Below are 18,062 nucleotides of genomic sequence, written 5' to 3'. Positions count from 1 at the left end.
AAATTCCCACGCCCATTCCCTTAGCAGCCCCTGAAAGATTTCATGGGGATGAAAAGAAGGTCCAGGCATCTTTAACACAAATCATGATGCATTTCACCTGTCGTCCCAAGGTCTTTAGTACAAATCAAGCGAGAGTCGCCTTCCTGATCTCATATTTGGCAGGGGATGCAGCTCAATGGGAGGTTCCTTTGGTAAGGAAAGATGATCCTTTTTTGTACGACTGGGATGGGTTTCGGGAGGAGTTTGAACGAGTATTTGATCAACGAACCCAGTCGTATTCGGTAGACAGGGAATTGTTGGAATTAAGACAAGGGAATCGGGAATTATTAGTGTATGTGAACGCTTTTCAGCGTTTAGTGGCCGAAACACACTGGCCTGAAGATAAACAAGCAGCTATCTTTCACCATGGTCTGAGGGAAGAGTTGAAGGACGTAATAGCCCAAATAGACCCGCAACCCCGATCCTGTATCGAACTCATTAACCTAGCGAGACGGTTGGATCATCGTCTGTCAGAAAGACGGGGGGATAGAAAGAAATATGACCGTCCTTTTGTGAGGAGTGATAAACCCCGCTTACCGGTGGGGGGATCTGGTTCAGTAACGGAACCTATGGAAATAGGGTCCGTAAGGGCGACCCTTACCCAGGAAGAAAGGGAACAGAGGAGAAAGCAAGGCCTATGTATGTATTGTGGGAAGAAAGGGCACTACGTAAAAGACTGCTTGGCTAAACCCAAGGCTAGAGAAGGAGGGTATGCGAGGGCCACTTCCCCGATCGTACCAAAGGCGGAAAACTAATAGGCCCAGGGATTGGGGGAGGAAATGCCAAGGGCCTGTATGAAATTCCTTCTGTGATAGGCGAGAAAGATACATTTTTTGTGAGTCTGCACTTGCGTCTCCAAGGAGAAAAAGTAGAAGTAAACGCTCTTTTGGATTCTGGTGCGACAGGCATCTTCATGGAGGAAGACGTTGTGCAGAAGTTAGAGATCCCCAAGGTAGCTAAAGAACATTTGGAAACCGTCCTGACCGTAGACGGTAGGAACCTGGTTTCAGGACCCATTGGTTTTTGTACCCCTTCTCTTGAGGTTTGCTGTGGGGAAAACCATATTGAATGGTTAACCTTTAATATCATCAAGACACCCTCGTATGGGGTGATACTAGGACTACCCTGGTTAACGAAACATAACCCTACCATACATTGGGCAGATCACAGCATAGTTTTTGATTCCCCGTTCTGTGACCATAATTGTCTTCCGGAACACAGTCCCGTAGACAGGTCAGTAGGAAAGGAATACATGATCGCCACCGCTGCAGAAAAGGATGTGGTGTTACCTGAAAAATACGGAGAATACGTAGATGTCTTTAATGAAAGACAGGCGAACAAGCTTCCTCCACACCGCCCATACGATTGTCAGATAGATCTTGTTCCGGGGCGGTAGTGCCTTGTGGGAGGATTTATGCACTGTCAGAGAAAGAAAACGAGCATTTGCGAAACTATTTGGAAGAATATCAAGAGAATGGGTTTATTAGGCCCTCCAAATCCCCAGCTGCGTCACCCCTTTTTTTTATACCAAAAGCAAATGGAGAGTTAAGAACTTGCATTGACTTTCGCGCCTTAAACAAGGTGACCATCAAAAATAGCTACCCCCTTCCTCTGATATCGGTCCTACTGGACCAGGTAAAAAAGGCGGTAATCTACAGCAAACTCGATCTCCGAGGTGCATACCACCTCGTTCGCATGAGAAGGGGTGACGAATGGAAAACGGCTTTTCGCACCCGATACGGATTATTTGAGTATCAAGTAATGCCGTTCGGGTTGTGCAATGCGCCTGCCGCATTTCAGTACTTTCTAAACGAGGTGTTAAGGGAGTATTTAGATAGATTCGCTATAGTGTACATTGATGACATTTTAATATACTCAGAAGATGTCAACCAGCATGAACAACATGTAGGAAAGGTGTTAGGTGCTTTGAGAGCCAATGCACTTTACTGTAAACTCAGTAAATGTGAGTTTCACGTTGACCAGGTGGAATTTTTGGGGGTTATGTTGTCAGCACAAGGACAAACCATGGCCGAAAGAAAGATCAAGGCAGTGCAGAGGTGGCCTATCCCTACAAACGTCAAGGATGTCCAATCCTTTCTTGGCTTTGCCAACTTTTACAGAAGGTTTATCCTTCACTTTTCGGATATAGTGGCCCCAATCACGCAACTACTCCGGAAAAAGATCAAATTCGCCTGGACTCCAGAAGCCCAACAGGCGTTTGACCAGCTCCAAGAGGCATTTACAACGGCCCCAGTGCTGGCCCACCCTGATCCGGAAAGGCCATACTTGGTGGAAGCGGATGCCTCAGAAGTAGCAATCAGGGCGGTGTTATCCCAGAGAGATCCCCAGAACGGCCTGTTGCACCCCATCGCCTTCATGTCACGAAAGCTCAGTGGATCAGAAATAAACTACACAATAGCGGAAAAAGAACTGCTCGCCATACGAGACGCATTTAAGGAATGGCGGCACTATTTAATGGGGGCCAAACATACCACTATAGTATATTCCGATCATCGGAATTTGCAATATATGACCTCAGCTCGCCTCCTCTCCCCCCGACAACTCAGGTGGATGTTGTTTTTTGAGGAATTTCGGTTTATACTCACCTACAGACTGGGGAGTGTGAACAAAAAAGCGGATGCCCTCTCAAGACAAGAAAGCACTCCAGCGCCTCTGGAACCTATAGCACGATCCATTATACCGCCAGAGCAAGCAATCTGTGTGGTGAAGTCCGAACAATTCCTCAATAAAGTAAAGACCGAAATGGAGAGGCCAAAATGGAAAATATGGTTAGTGGACCACCCGGATTGGAAAATCCGTGAAGGCCTCCCTATGAAAGGGAAACAGTTATTCATACCTACCCCGAGCTTAAGGCAGGAAGCTCTACAATGGTGTCATGCTTCTCCCACCGCAGGACACAACGGAAGAGAAAAGACACAAGAAAGGCTCTTACGACAATTCTGGTGGCCAACAATGGCCAAGGATGTGCACTCCCTGATACAGACATGCCTCGTATGTATGCAAACCAAACCCGATCGGGGGAAACCCTACGGGCTGCTCCGACCGTTACCCACACCTGATCTGCCTTGGGAACACATAACGTTGGACTTCATTGTGGGGTTGCCGAAAGACCAAGGATGTACCACTATATTGGTGGTGATTGATAGCTTGACCAAGATGGGCCACTTCATAGCATGCCCTCGAATACCTACTGCTGGACAAGTAGCACAACTACTGCTCACGCATATAGTACGGCTGCATGGCCTTCCAAAGACGATTGTCACAGACAGAGGCACACAATTCACGTTGCAGTTCTGGAGAGTGTGGTGCGCCGCATTACGTATTGATTCAAATCTGTCTACGAGCTTCCACCCCCAGACGGATGGACAAACGGAAAGGCTAAACCAAACCTTGAAACAATATCTAAGATCTTACGTACACGGTGATACCGAAGCGTGGGTTGAATGGTTATGGCTCGCCGAAATAGCCTACAATAGTGCACAACACAGCACCACTAAATAGGCCCCGTTTTTTGTCACCTATGGCTTCCATCCCCGGTTTCTACCCTTTATCCTCCCAAGAGAGGCCACAAAGGTGCCAGAAGTACAAACGAGGGTCAAAAAGATCCAGAGGGTTCTAAAACACACGCAAAGAAACATTCAGAAGGCAAAGACCGTGTACAAAAGACAAGCCAATAAACATCGAAGACCTGAACCAGGGTACAAAGAAGGAGAGGTGGTGTGGTTATCCACCCGAAACATACGTTTTCGGTGCTACAGTATCTTCAATCCTCGCTATATAGGTCCTTTTAAGATCATTAAAATCATCAACCCGGTAGCAGTGAAACTGGCATTACCGAATCATATGCATATACATCCGGTTTTTCACGTCTCGTTGTTGAAACCAGCTCACAATCCAGTACCCAGACACCCAAAACCCATCCTGATTAACAATGAACCAGAGTACGAAGTACGTGCAGTGGTGGACTCCAAGCAGAGAGGGAGGAAGGTGTGGTACTTGATATCCTGGAAAGGATATGGCCCGGAGGAAGACTCATGGGAACCCGCGGAAGCAGTCCACGCTCCGCGACTAGTGCGACGGTTTCATCAGCTGCATCCGGATAAGCCCAAGCCCTGACGACGTCCCTCGGGGGAGGGATGTACTGTTAGAAGCCGTTCCGTGGGTTCGTTGTCCGGATCGAACGGCGGAAATTCGGAAGGAAAACTACATTACCCAGTAGTCTGTGCGTCGCGCCCGGGACATGCCTTCGCTCTTCCGGCACGTGATGACGTTTTCAGTGCGGCGCGTAGGTGAAGAAGGGAGCGGACGCGCAAGGCTGCGCCGGATATTCCTAACGGTTCCTGAGGTGGAGTACGTTCTGGCGAGAGGCTGTCGCGGTGGGGTAAGGGTGCTTGGCGCACCGGGATGTTTGCTGTGGAAATCTCTGAGTAATATATGATACAGGGGGGGATCCTGTTGTTCGTTGTGCATTGCTCCTGTTGCTGCCACAGTCTTTGGAACTTACGAACACTATCACTCTAGGCCATTAAGACGAAGTGTGTGCCGAGTGAATGAGAGAGAGAGAGAGAATTCCCGCTGATAGGGAAATAGGATTAACTATTTGCGCCTTACTCAAAAACATCTGAGCCTTGAGGCGATACATGCTGTATTTAATTTGGGAAGCACAGAGTGACGAAGCCGGGTTGCGAACCGGCAACTATGTGCCTGAATCTTCCGTGGGCGAAGCCGTGTTGAGAAACGGTGGATGTGAAGGAAGAAACAAAAGGGGATGTATCAAAATTTTCATGGATGTATTAATCCTTTTGGTACTTTGGCAGGTTCTTAGTTGGGGAAAGTAATTACTGACAAGCAGCTAGGCTGCAGCTAACCTCTAAACCTCAGCACTGTTCATGACATTCAATGAAATTCCTGGTTCTTTTCTTTTACAGGTAGTTGAACCCACTCCAGGCATTTTACATGTTCCATATGTACTGTATCAACTACTCATAGATCTAGTGTATAACCTTGTGCTTACATTTATACAGGTCTCCCTCCCCGCTGTCCCCATCCTTTCCTTACCTCACTTGATCCGCTCTGTCTCTTGTGCTATTATAGCTATCAGAGAGGAAACGATCAAGGGGTGGAACCCTTTTGAGCAACGAACCAATCCTGAAGAGGTCCACGGATTCCACTCGAGGCTATAAGAGCTGACACACGGTGACGGTTCCAACACCCACGACGTCCGTGATATTCGAGACACTTCATAAGAAACATCTGTCTCGCCCTCTACTGCCTCTTGTACCAGGACTGGTGGAACCCGCGTTGGAGCTGTTCCTCACTCCCGCGGTGACGAAGGCCGCCCCCTCCAGGCTCATGAAAAAGTATAGGGCCCCGGAGTCGGACCCTACCTTTTTGAGGGTGGACCCGAAGCCGGATTCGGTCATCGTGACGGCGGCGAGGAAACAACATGCGACCGCCCCTTCATCGACGGTCCCGCCTGACAAAGAAAGCCGCTGGCTGGATTCTGCGGGCAGGAAGGTGTGTGGGACCGCCGCCACCACCATGAAGGCGGCGAGTGCAGGGGCTTTGTTGGGCCGTTACGACCGGGCCCTGTGGGAGTCCCTGCAGCAGTATGCGGACCTGTTGCCCCGGGACAAGAAGGAGGACTTCTTGGAAACAGTGCGCGAAGGCATGCTGGTTTCTAATCAGGTGATCGGCGCAGCGGCGGATGTATCCTTGTTGGCCGCCCACGCCTACTGTCATGGCGTCCACCAGAGGCGGCATTCGTGGCTGCGCCTGACGTCCCTCAAGCCAGAGGCGCAGCAAAGAGTGGCCAACCTGCCCTTCTCGGGGGAAACCCTGTTCGGGAAACATGCGGATGATGAGATGGCCTGCATGAAGGCGGAGGCGGAAACCCTGACGGCCGTCGGGTTGGAGAAGGCCGAGAAGAAGAAGCGCCCGTTCCAGAGGCGGTTCGGGTCTTCGGGCAGAGGGCGTGGGCAGGGTTCGGGACAGCAGCAGCAACAACAGCAGCAGTTCCGCAAGCCCTTCCAGAAGCGCCAGAGGGGTAGAGGAGGACAGCAGGCTACTACCACTACCAAGGGCCCGGCCGGGTCTCGGCCCTGAGCGGCTACTTCCCCCTCAACCGTTACCCACTCCAGTGGGGGGAAGCATTCAATTTTTTCCGGCAGAGTGGAGAAAAATTACTCAGGACAAGTGGGTGCTGAATATTGTTTGCAATGGATACGGTCTTCGGTTTATCAGCCCGCCTCCAGCGATTCCGCCGGTCAGCTCTCGATTCCAGCTGAGAGAGCTCCAGGCGGAGGCAGACATCTTGTTGAGAAAAAAGGCGGTAGAAGAGGTACCTCTGTCTCAAAGGGGAAGAGGTCTGTACTCTCGGTTCTTCCTCGTTCGCAAGAAGGACAAGAACGAGTTCAGGCCCATTCTGGATTTGCGACAGGCAAACAAATGGATTCGCAGAGAGAAGTTTTGCATGCTATCGTTGCACCAGATTTACCCTCAGCTGCAACGGGGAGACTGGCTCTGTGCCATAGATCTACAGGATGCGTACTTCCATGTGCCCATAGCACGGAAGCACAGGAAGTTCCTGCGATTCCAAGTCGGCGCCAATCACTATCAATACACAGTACTGCCACTCGAAGTGCATGGCGGTGGTGGCGGCACACCTGCGGAGGAACAAGGTGTTTGTCTACCCGTATCTGGACGATTGGCTGATCAAGGCTTCATCCTTCTCGGAAGCGCAAGATCACTTCCGATGGACGTGCGCTCTCTTGCACAAGCTGGGGTTACACGTCAACATGTCCAAATCGGTCACGACTCCGGTCCAGTGCATACAGTACCTGGGGGCCTCCATCGATACGCGGTCAGCAAGCGTGTCTCCTTCGGAGGAGAGACGGTTATCACTCCTTCGGAAGGCTCAGGACCTCAGGACTGCTCCATCAACGACAGTGAGGGAGGTGTCCTCTCTACTGGGATCGATGGCCTCCTGTATCTTCCTCACGCCTCACGCACGGCTACACATGAGACCACTGCAGGAGTGCTTGGAGGATCAGTGGGATCAGAGGACAGGCTCTTGGGACGATAAGATACGACTGTCGCTGCATGCTCTTCAGTCTCTGAAGTGGTGGTGTTCGGCGGAAAACCTACTCAAGGGGGTTCCCTTCCACAAGGACATCCCCACGACGAGTGTAGTGACGGATGCTTCTCTCCAGGGCTGGGGAGCGCATTCCGGGGACTTGCAGATTCAAGGAAAGTGGTCTCCTTTGGAATCGACGTACCACATCAATTTCCTGGAACTCAGATCTGTCTTCCTGGCACTGAAGGCCTTCCTTCCGTCCTTCCAGACCAACTCGCTGCTGATACAGACGGACAATACAACCACGATGTATTACCTCAACAAGCAGGGGGGGTCAAGATCGCGCACTCTGTCGCAGGAGGTGCAGGCGATCTGGCGCTGGCTGCTGGCCCGAGGACTGACGATTACGGCCACGCATCTGCCAGGGGTGCAGAATGCTCAGGCGGATGCCTTGAGCAGGCTGATTCAGGAAAACCACGAATGGGTCATAAACGACGAAGTACTAGGAGAAGTCTTCGCAAGGTGGGGGACTCCAGACGTAGATCTGTTTGCCACCGCCGAAAACAGCAAATGCCGAGACTTCGCATCCAGGTACTACCAGCGGGGGACGCTGGGGAATGCACTATGGATCAATTGGTCAAACAGCTTTCTGTACGCTTTTCCACCCATTCCCCTGATTCCGGCGGTGCTCATCAAGCTGTCCCAGTCCAGGGCGCGGATGATCCTGATCGCCCCGGAGTGGCCCAGGCAGTGGTGGTTCACGGACCTTCTTCACCGGTCTCTCCTTCCTCACATGCGGTTGCCGTGCAGGCCGGACCTTCTCACGAAGTTCGGGGGGCGGATGGTGCACCCCAACCTCTCGTCGTTGAGTTTGGCTGCATGGCTCCTGAAATAGTGCAATATGGCCATCTGAATCTACCGGACGATTGTATGGACATACTGAAGGAGTCTAAACGACCTTCCACTAGGACATCCTATGCTTACAAGTGGAAGAGGTTCTGTATCTGGTGTAAGTCCAAGAACTTTGATCCGACAACATGTAAGGAAGATGTCATCCTTCCATACCTTTTACATCTGGCGCAGTCTGGCCTTAATTTCCATTCCATTAAGGTTCATCTGGCTGCTTTGACTGCTTACAGGAAATGCCCTTCACAGACTTCCTTCTTTCAGATCCCTGTGGTCAAGGATTTTTTGGAAGGCTTGAAGAAAGTGTTTCCTCCCGTCAGACTTCCCTCGCCTTCCTGGGACTTGAATGTGGTGCTGTCCAGACTGATGAAGGAGTATTTTGAACCCATTCACAAGGCTTCATTGCAGCACCTATCCTGGAAGGCGGCGTTCCTAGTGGCCATTACATCGGCCCGCAGGGTGAGTGAACTTCAGGCATTATGTTGTCAAGAACCTTATACTGTATTTCATGCTGCTAAGGTTGTGATGCGTACTCACCCTAAATTTCTTCCTAAGGTTATCTCTGATTTTCATGTCAACCAGACCATAACTTTACCTACGTTCTTTCAGAATCCCTCTTCGCCAGCGGAAAGGTCTCTCCATTCCCTGGATGTTCGGAGGGTGTTGAAATTTTATCTGGATAAGACCAAGGATATTCGTAGGTCTGACCAATTATTTGTTAATTATGGATCAGTCAGGACTGGTCTTGCGACCTCTAAGCAGTCCATTTCTAGGTGGATTGTGTCCTGCATACAATTGTGTTATCAAAAGGCTAATAAGACCTTAGGGGGTAAACCTAAAGCTCATTCCACCAGGGGCAAGGCTGCCACTACGGCTTTGCTGCGTAATGTTCCTATTGCGGAAATCTGCAAGGCGGCCACTTGGAAGTCGGTCCATACCTTTGCTGCGCATTACTGTCTGGACTCGGATGCCAGGGCAGATGCTCAGGTTGGGCAGGCTTCGCTGCGAAATTTGTTCGCACAGTAGTGGGTTTGTCTTGTTTGTTCTCCACCGCTGCTGTTGTGTGGGGATGGGCTTGCCATTCTATTCACTAGATTATGACCATACACAGAGATCCCCTACTACAGAAGGAGTAGTTTCTTTTCTGTAACTCCAGTTCTGTAGTAGGGGTATCTCTGTTATAGTCATAAGCGCCCGCCCTCCTCCCCGGTGGAGAGATATTTATTCATATGAAGAATGCTACAGGTCTGGCGTGCTACGCCTTCAAATAGAACTGAAAGTAAATGGGACCTGCTGGGCATTCTGGGATACTGGGGAAAGTTCTGGAAATCTGGAAAGTTTTCTTAAAGGCACAGTATCCTGTTCTAAGCCACATAATGGCAGCCTATGGGGCTTGTCTGTCCACTCCTTCCTCTCTATCATTCCAGAGGCTTTTGCTGGTAGAGGCAGGGTTTTTTCCTATGTGGAGAAAAACTAGACAGGCAGTGCTGTTTGTGGATGTTGGTGGAATTCTAGTTGAAGTACTGGACAGTGTAGCCTGTGGGTATAGGCTGCATTGTCTGTCTTTAAATTAAATTCTCTCTTAAAGGTGTATGCAGGTCTGCATGATTTGTCACCTTTTAGAGATTATTTTTTTATTGCTCCGGGGTCCACGCACATGGGCGGGACTATTCACTAGATTATGACTATAACAGAGATACCCCTACTACAGAACTGGAGTTACAGAAAAGAAACTACTCCATCCTGGTATTCGGGGTATTTGAGCTTCCATTGCAGACAGCAAATGAATGTTTGCAGCTGTCTAATCCAAAAGGTTAACTCTGCCTTCCTCGGGAGCTTTTATTGTTTATTACTCATGCTATTTTCTTGTGTAGTAAAAAGAGCTTGAGAGTGAAACCTACTTGTCTGCAGAAAGTATTGGCAAAGTTTCACTTGAAGAAATCTCTTGATGTTTTATCCTCTTGCATTTCTTCCTTGACCTCTATTGCAAGTGACCTGCCAGGTAACAAGTATTCAGACCAAAGGGGCCATCAACTTTAAGCTCTCCAATTAAAGATTTTTACAGCATTGACCAGGACAGTACCATAAGCCAAAGGTGCCCCATCTGTTTTGGCTTAGTAAGAGATGACTTGGGTGTCTGGCAAGCATTTTTCCCAGCACTTCTAGGGAATAACATGTAATCTGCGAGAGGGTACCTCTGGCGGTCGTTTTGCAAGGCTGGGCAAACAACGGAGACATTACTGACTAAAAGCCCATCTCTTTTCAGAAATGATTTTCCTTCTTTTACATGAATGTTTTCTAGGAAATCCCACACGCAGGAATATCAAGCGAACGGAGAATCAGCCCTCAAATATTACCATTGGAGCCAATTCATTATAGTGCAAGAAACAGTTTAATCTAAGTTTGTTTACACTGAGCTCCCACTAAGTTTAAAGGTTAATGTACTATGTAAGTGTCCATAAGAATTACCATCATGTTTTACTTTTACATCTTCGAAATAGAAACTCATGCAGTTCAGTTGAATATGGAGTATGGAAAAGCTTAAATTAAAAAATAAAAATCCTGCTGAAAATAAATAAGGCTCTTTCCGCTAATTTTCTGTAATAAACTCTTTTTGGCCTTTTCTAATTCCAAAATGTATTATGCACTGTCCATTTCATTCAACACTTTGATTTAATCTAGATTGCTACTACACTGTTTGTACTCTGCATGTATATCTTCTAGATGCGTATGCGGGAACAGGAAACTGCTGCTGCAGTTCAAGATATAGACGTCAGAGAGCTGGAACTTGAGGCACAAAGGCGATTTTTCGAACAGGTATAAGAATTATGATTTTCAAAACTTTGAGCTTTGTGATTTTGAAATATTTCTGAAATATTTAATTTGAATCATTATAATTCATGCTAATGTAAGTCTTGTGAAAGCTTACATATCTGAACGAAACACATTAGTAATAGATTCCTTACCTTAAAATTTCCCCCCGGCGTCAGACTGGATCCGGAAAGTTTTCGTCAGCAGTACCCCTGCGTGTCTGAAGGTGGCGTCGTGCAGCTCCACATGCGTCGTTGGCGTCGTGGTCGCCGAGATGATGTTGCAGCAGCTACTTAGATGCCGCCCTCGCGCGCTGACATCATTTCTTTCTTTTTCCGCGCCAGCAAGTGCAGATCCGGAGAGAGCGGTACCCCCAGACACTATTTGACTGAGTTTTTTCTAGGCTTTTTGTCTCTGTTTTTTCGAGTCGATCGACTCCTGGTGCTGTGAGGATGCCCGGATTCAAGTCTTGCGGGGACTCTCATCGCATGATGTCGGTGACAGACCCACACTGCGTGTGTCTCTACTGCCTGGGGCGCGTCGTGCCCCGACTGCCGGGCCATGGCGCCAAAGACTTTGCGGGAGCAGTCCCGAAAGTTGCTTGAAGTCCGGCAGTCGGCTCCACGCCGCGCCGCTCAAGGTCTTGGACCTGTGGGCGGTTGAGGGACCGGTCGCGGAGCCATCACCATTGTTCGTCGGGATCGAAGTCTTCACACTCGGGTTCAGGTAGGACAAAGCATCACAAGAAGTCGAAGAAGCGTAATCGTTCTACGACTTCCTCACGCCCGACGTGGCTGAGGGTGCAGTTGGCGCCTCCACCGCGGCTCCGGCGGAGCCTACGCTGTCGCCGTTGGCCTACCCCACCTTCCTGGGTTTGTTGGCCACTCCGGCCCAGCTGCAGGAATTTCTGTCAGCCATGGCCTGCCTCTTTGGGCTGTCGGGCCCCTTGGGCCTGACTCAGGGTCCTTGCCCTTTACTGTCGGCGGCATCGCTGTCGGCTCCGGCCCCGCAGGGCGCCCCGGGATCCAGGCCTGGATTCGGGTCGATGCCGGTTGACCTCGTAACACCTCCACCTCCGTCGACCACACCGGCACCACCTCCGTCGTCCCCCGTACCACCGGACAACGTCGCCCCCGGTTTCAGCCCCGATGTGGACACAGCGCCGGAACGGCGTCGCTCAGCGCAGATTGCGACGCCGATGGGTCCTTTCAACACCTATGCTCACCCTCCTTATTTTCGGCCTGTAGATCAGCCTTCGGAGGAAGGGGAGGACTGGGAGGGGTCTGAGGACCCTCTCACAGCTCAGTGTGAGTATGATCCGGACTTGGCAGAGGAGCTGGGGGATGCCAGTGGTCTAGACACCTCTCCTGACCTTGGCATGCTAACTCCTCCTACCGTGGCTACGGAGGAGGGTGCTAGTTAAGCAGTGGTGTTGCGTAGGGCGGCCGAGGCTCTCCACCTCCACCTACCTACAGTGGCTGTCAGGGCTAACCTCCTGACAGAAGTGTTTCAGCCGGCGGCTACCTCTGCGGAGCCACTGCTGCCTTTTAATGATGCACTTTCTGACATTTTTTTGGGTACCTGGTCCAGGCCCATCTCAGGGGTTCCTGTGGATAGGAACGTGGCCCGACGCCATCTCCCGGCCCTGGCCGACCCCCTTTTTCTCTCCCAACTCCCCACCCCTCAGAGCTTGGTTGTCCAAGCCTTCATGTCACAGAGCGCATTCCCTACCGCAGCCCTGGATAGGGAATCCAAGAGACTGGAACAGTTCGGGAAGAAGATTTTTTCTTCCGCCAGATCAGGGCTGCGGTCTGTGAACACCGCATGCCTCTTGGACCGTTATTCCCACTCTGTTTGGGATATGGTGGCGCAAGTGCTGCCTCAGTGTTCGGAGGAGGCCCAGACAGTGCTCTCTCAGGCTATTGCTGAAGGAAGGGATGCAGCCAAGTTCACAATCCATTGTGGTCTTGACATCGCTAACTCGCTGGGCAGGGCGACTTCGACAACAGTGGCGCTCCACCGCCACGCCTGGCTGAGGACAACTGGCTTCTCAGGGGATGTCGAGAACACTCTCATGGACATGCCTTTTGATGGCATTCGCCTTTCGGCCACTCGCCCTACTCCACCTTCAGCTTTTCGCTCCTTTCGCGGCCACGGAAGGGGCGCCCGACCCGTTCACTTCAGAGCCACAGGCCGGCGCAGCAAAAAATCCCAGAGCGGCCACGGACGTGGGACCCGCCTAGGTGGGTCAGGGGGCCAGCGGGCAGGTCAGTCCACCTCCACCCCGGCCACCACTGCCTCCAAACCTTCCTGGTCCCGTTTTTCAGGCCCATCAAACGCCAGTGGACGGCAGTATTCACCATCACCTCCCCCACTGGCGCACCATCACTATGGACAGGTGGGTTGTACAAATAGTCCGAAGGGGCTACTCCCTCCCCTTCGAGACTACCCCTCCAGCCATGCCACCCCAGTACCACCGCATGTCAGGGGATCACTTGGCACTTCTTCAGCAGGAAGTCGTGGCCCTCTTGGCGATCGAGCACGTTCCTGCGCCAGAAGTAGGACGTGGTTGCTACTTCCACTACTTTCTGGTGCCCAAGAAGGACAAGGGCCTGCATCCTATCTTGGACCTCCGGAACGTCCAGTTCAAGATGCTAACTTTGGCTCAGGTCTTGTCCGCTCTCGACCATGGAGACTGGATGGTAGCGTTGGATCTGCAGGACACATATTTCCATATTCCCGTCCTGCCGGCCCACCGATGCTTCCTACGGTTTACGGTAGGCCACGAGCCCTTACAGTTTACCGTGCTCCCCTTTGGCCTTACCAGTGCCCCTCGGGTTTTCATGAAGGTGATGGCGGTGGTCGCAGATCAGGGGTTCCAGTCTTCTCCTATCTCGACGACTGGCTGTTGAAGGCGGGCTCGCCCCAGGCAGTCGTCTCCCACCTCCAGACTACGACCGACCCCCTGCATTTGCTGGGTTTCTCCATCAATGTCGCACCTGATTCCCTGTCAGATGCTCCTCTTCATCGGAGCAGTTCTGGATACGATGCACTTTCGAGTCCAGGATATTCAGGCTCTGATTCCGAACTTTCGGCCTCTGTCCTGGGTTTCGGTCAGGATGACCATGAGGCTGCTGGGCCTCATGGCCTCCTGCATCCTGCTGGCCGATCATGCCAGATGGCATATGCGAGCTTTGCAGTGGGACCTGAAGTTTCAGTGGGCGCAGCATCAGGAGAACCTGTCCGAGTCTGTCCTGATCTTGGAAGGCACTGCACAACAATTGCAGTGGTGGCTCACAAACCAGCATTGGGTCATTGGTAGATCCCGCTCCCTTCCCCAACCGGAGCACACAGTGGTGTGACGGATGCGTCCCTCCAGGGATGGGGCGGCCACATGGGAGAGGCGGAGATCAGAGGTCCCTGGTCTCCGGCGGAGTCCCGGCTCCATATCAACCTTCTGGAGCTCTGGGCGATCCGACTTGCACTTAAAGCATTACTTTCCTCTGTGAAGGGGAGAGTAGTGCAGGTGTTCACAGATAACACCACCGCCATGTGTTACTGCAACAAACAAGGCGAGGTGGGGTTGTGGACCCTATGTCAGGAGGCTCTGCGCCTCTGGACATGGATGGAACATCTGGTCATTTCCCTGGTGGATCAACACCTGGCAGGTTCACTGAATGCCAGGGCGGACGAACTCAGCCGCAGGTGCATGATGGATCACGAATGGCGTCTTCATTAGGACGTGGCGCAAGGACTCTTTCAACAGGGGAGAGCCTTGGTTAGATCTATTCGCCACCGAAGAGAACGCGCAATGTTAGCAGTTCTGCGTGTGGAATTTCCAATGCGGCACTCGTTAGTCAACGCTTTTAGTCGCGAGTGGAGTTGCGGGCTGTTTTACGCCTTTCCGCCTATACCACTTCTGCTCAGAGTGCTGAAGAAGATCAGGCACGACCAGGCCCAAGTCATTCTTGTGGCCCTGGACTGGGCTTGAAGAGTTTGGTATCCCGAGCTACAGTATGAGCATCGATCCCCTGATCCGACTGCCTCTTTGGGAGGATCTTCTGTCGCAGCAGCAGGGGACAGTCCTCCACCTGAACCTGTCCAGTCTCCACCTTCTCACGTGGAGATTGAGCGGCAGCAGTTGATTCCTTTCGACTTGCCTCCTGAAGTTTGTGATGTCATTCTGGCAGCCAGGCGTCCCTCCATTAAGTTGGTATACGCCTGCGGGTGGAACAAATTTGTGCTGCACAGCAAAGGCTTTGGATCGCCTTTCTGCCCCTCTTTCAGAAGTCCTTTTGTTCCTTCCTGCTTTGACCCAGCAGGGCTCTGCTCTGAGCACTATCAAGGGCTACCTTTATGCTATTTCAGCCTTCCTCAGGCTCCCTGATCAGCCCTCTCTTTTCAAGTCCCCTGTTGTAAATAGATTCCTCAAAGGCATTACTCACCTTTTTCCTCCTATTCCTTTTGTGATGCCGCAGTGGAACTTGAAACTGGTTCGCGCATACTTGATGTGCGCTCCCTTTGAACCTCTTTACAACTGTCCTTTACCTCTATTAACCTTGAAGACTGATTTCCTGGTTGCCATCACCTCTGCTAGGAGAGTGAGTGAGCTCCAGGCTCTCTCTTGTAAACCTCCTTTTCCATCTGTCCATCCGGACAAGGTTGTGCTCAGAACCCGTCCATCTTTTCTGCCAAAAGTTGTCACTGCTTTTCACATTGGGCAAACCATCATTTTGCCCACCTTCTTCCCGCCTCTGCATCCTTCCAGGGAGGAAAAGAGGCTCCACCGTCTGGACCCAAAACGTGCGCTCTCATTTTATTTGAACCGCACACAACAGTTCCGGGTGGATGACCATCTCTTTTTTGGCTACGTAGGCGCCAAGAAAGGTCTGGCCATACACAAGCGGACTATCTCCCGATGGGTCGTCTTGTGTATTGAAGCCTGTTATTCTCTGGCAAAGAAGGAGCCTCCGTTGGGGCTGCGTGCCCATTCCACCAGGGCGATGGCTGCCACTACGGCGTTGGGACATGGTGTCCCCTTACCAGACATCTGTCAGGCAGCTACGTGGGCCACGCTGCACACTTTTACTAAGCATTATTGCCTGGACAGCCAAGTCTGGAGAGACGGCTTCTTTGGCCGTTCTGTTCTGTGTGACTTCCTGGTGTAATCTTGGATCGCAGACCCACCACCATGGTTGGAATTGCGGGGGTATCTATTCTAAGGTGAGGTATCTATCACTAACATGTTTCTTTCATATGCATAAGTTACTTACCTTCGGTAACAAAATATATGTAAGAAACATTAGTTAGTGATAGATTCCTTACCGCCCCACCCATCCTCCCCGTTCTGCGAACTGATTTCTAGGGTTAAGGTAATTTCAGGGCCCTAGTTTCAAGGCACCAGTGGTCGATATCTTGCATGGCTCTGTGTTCCTGGCGTGGAAAGTCTTGTACAGAACTGACGTCAGCGCGCGAGGGCGGCGTCTAAGTAGCTGCCGTGACGTCATCTCGACGACCACGACGCCCACGACGCCACCTTCCGGGGTACTGCTGACGAGAACTTTCCGTATCCAGTCTGATGCCTGGGGGTAATTCTAAGGAAAGGAATCTGTCACTAACTAATGTTTCTTACAGATATATCGTTACCAAAGGTAAATAACTTGTGCTTTAAGAATCTACTCACACTGTATTTAAATATATGCATTTTACTCTGTACAGCTAGATGTTGTTCGGTGACATTTGTCTCTTCGATTGCTTTAAGTCTGCCACAACTTGCTTTCATGTTATGAAGGCCAAAAACATGCCTCATCATAGAGCTCAACGGAGATTGAGTGCCAAGAAGAACAAAGTGAAAATAACTGTTTTCTTTTAATTTGGGGTTTATAACTTGAACAAAACAGTAACTTTTCCAATAAGTTTTATACAGTGCTTCAAAAAGTACATAGCTATTAGTGCAAAATGGCAGTGTGTTGTGATAATACCATACAGAAGTGTTGTGTACAAGGCACGGAATGCTATTGAATGAGGATTCTAGCAGATGTGGAATAGTTTCTCTGAACTGTTGGCAATAGACCCATGCTAAATTTGAAATAGAACCATTGCAGATCCAAACAGAAAAGGAAAAGGTGGAATATCCAACAATAGTTGCTTAAAAACGATGCTTATGATGCTGAACATTAGTGTGACCTAGTTTGAGCACAAAAGTCTTCAGCGCAGCAACACAACACAACAACCGGTTAAGATATTTGAACATGCCTACTTTTACTTTCATGTGCCTTCCTACTGAACCCATCAGTTTTATACAAGATCAGCCTGATGAATATGTGATCTTAACCCACATCCAGATGAACTAAAAAGAAATATAGTGGGCCAGTGGTAGCCTTCTTGTGGTTCCAGAATATACGCTTCTCTTCTTATTTAGTCAATTGCCTGATAACATTATCTCAAACCTAATCGCATCCAGCTCACCCATCGTTCTTTGTTGCATTTTGAATTTAGGGTTCTCATTGTAGGTTTAAAAGCTTTGTTTCCATCCAAGTGCATTTATTCCATTGTAGCTGTTCTAGAAACTGGACCTAGAGAGTTAATTTGCCAAGTTGAAAAGGCAGCTTAAAACTGCTCTACAGGCTGCAGTGGCAGGCCTGAGACATGTTTTGAAAGGCTACTTTAGCGGGTGGCAGAATGAGTGCTGCAGGCCTACTAATATTTAATTTACAAGCTTTAGGTACATGCAGTATCATCTACTGAGAACTTACAAGTAAATTAAATGTACCAATCAGGTAGATGCCAACTGGACCATGTTTTAGAGCGAGAGAGATCACAAGCCCTTTACAACTGGCTAGCAACGAAAAAGTGCAAAGAGTCCTAATGGAAACCGAAACGGGCTCAGCAACAGAAGGCAAAAATCTAGGGGTGACCTTGGAAAAAGGGCCAGGTCCAACAGAAACAGATGCCTATTCACACCTGATGATTAGTATCTCAACCAGGCAGTACTCTACGCCATTTTGCAGCCTGGGACCAGTCGGAGATCTGGCGATGCACTGTGGATCAAATGCAAGAGCATCACATAATGGATTCTTTTAAAACCGGTTTTGTATTAATTGTGAGAAGTTGGCCTGATGTATGATGTCACTAGTTCTAGTGTACACCTTATATCAGTCCAAATACCCTTATGGTGATTGGTTGTAAAGTCAACCTTATAGACCAGCTA

General features: G+C 50.2%; 1 protein-coding gene across 2 annotated transcripts in view; it reads left to right on the top strand.

The window, feature by feature from the left end:
- Positions 1-18,062, top strand: part of TBC1D31 (TBC1 domain family member 31) — an 834,080-nt gene that overhangs the window by 612,151 nt on the left and 203,867 nt on the right. For both annotated transcript variants that reach the window (XM_085605032.1, XM_085605033.1), the window contains one exon: positions 10,766-10,858. In XM_085605032.1, the coding sequence (XP_085461158.1) occupies positions 10,766-10,858 (93 nt within the window). The remainder of the gene's footprint in view (positions 1-10,765; positions 10,859-18,062) is intronic.

This window comes from Triturus cristatus, chromosome 5_1, assembly GCF_964204655.1.
Source record: "Triturus cristatus chromosome 5_1, aTriCri1.1, whole genome shotgun sequence".
Taxonomy (NCBI): domain Eukaryota; kingdom Metazoa; phylum Chordata; class Amphibia; order Caudata; family Salamandridae; genus Triturus; species Triturus cristatus.
This window is presented reverse-complemented; position numbering and strand designations above follow the sequence as displayed.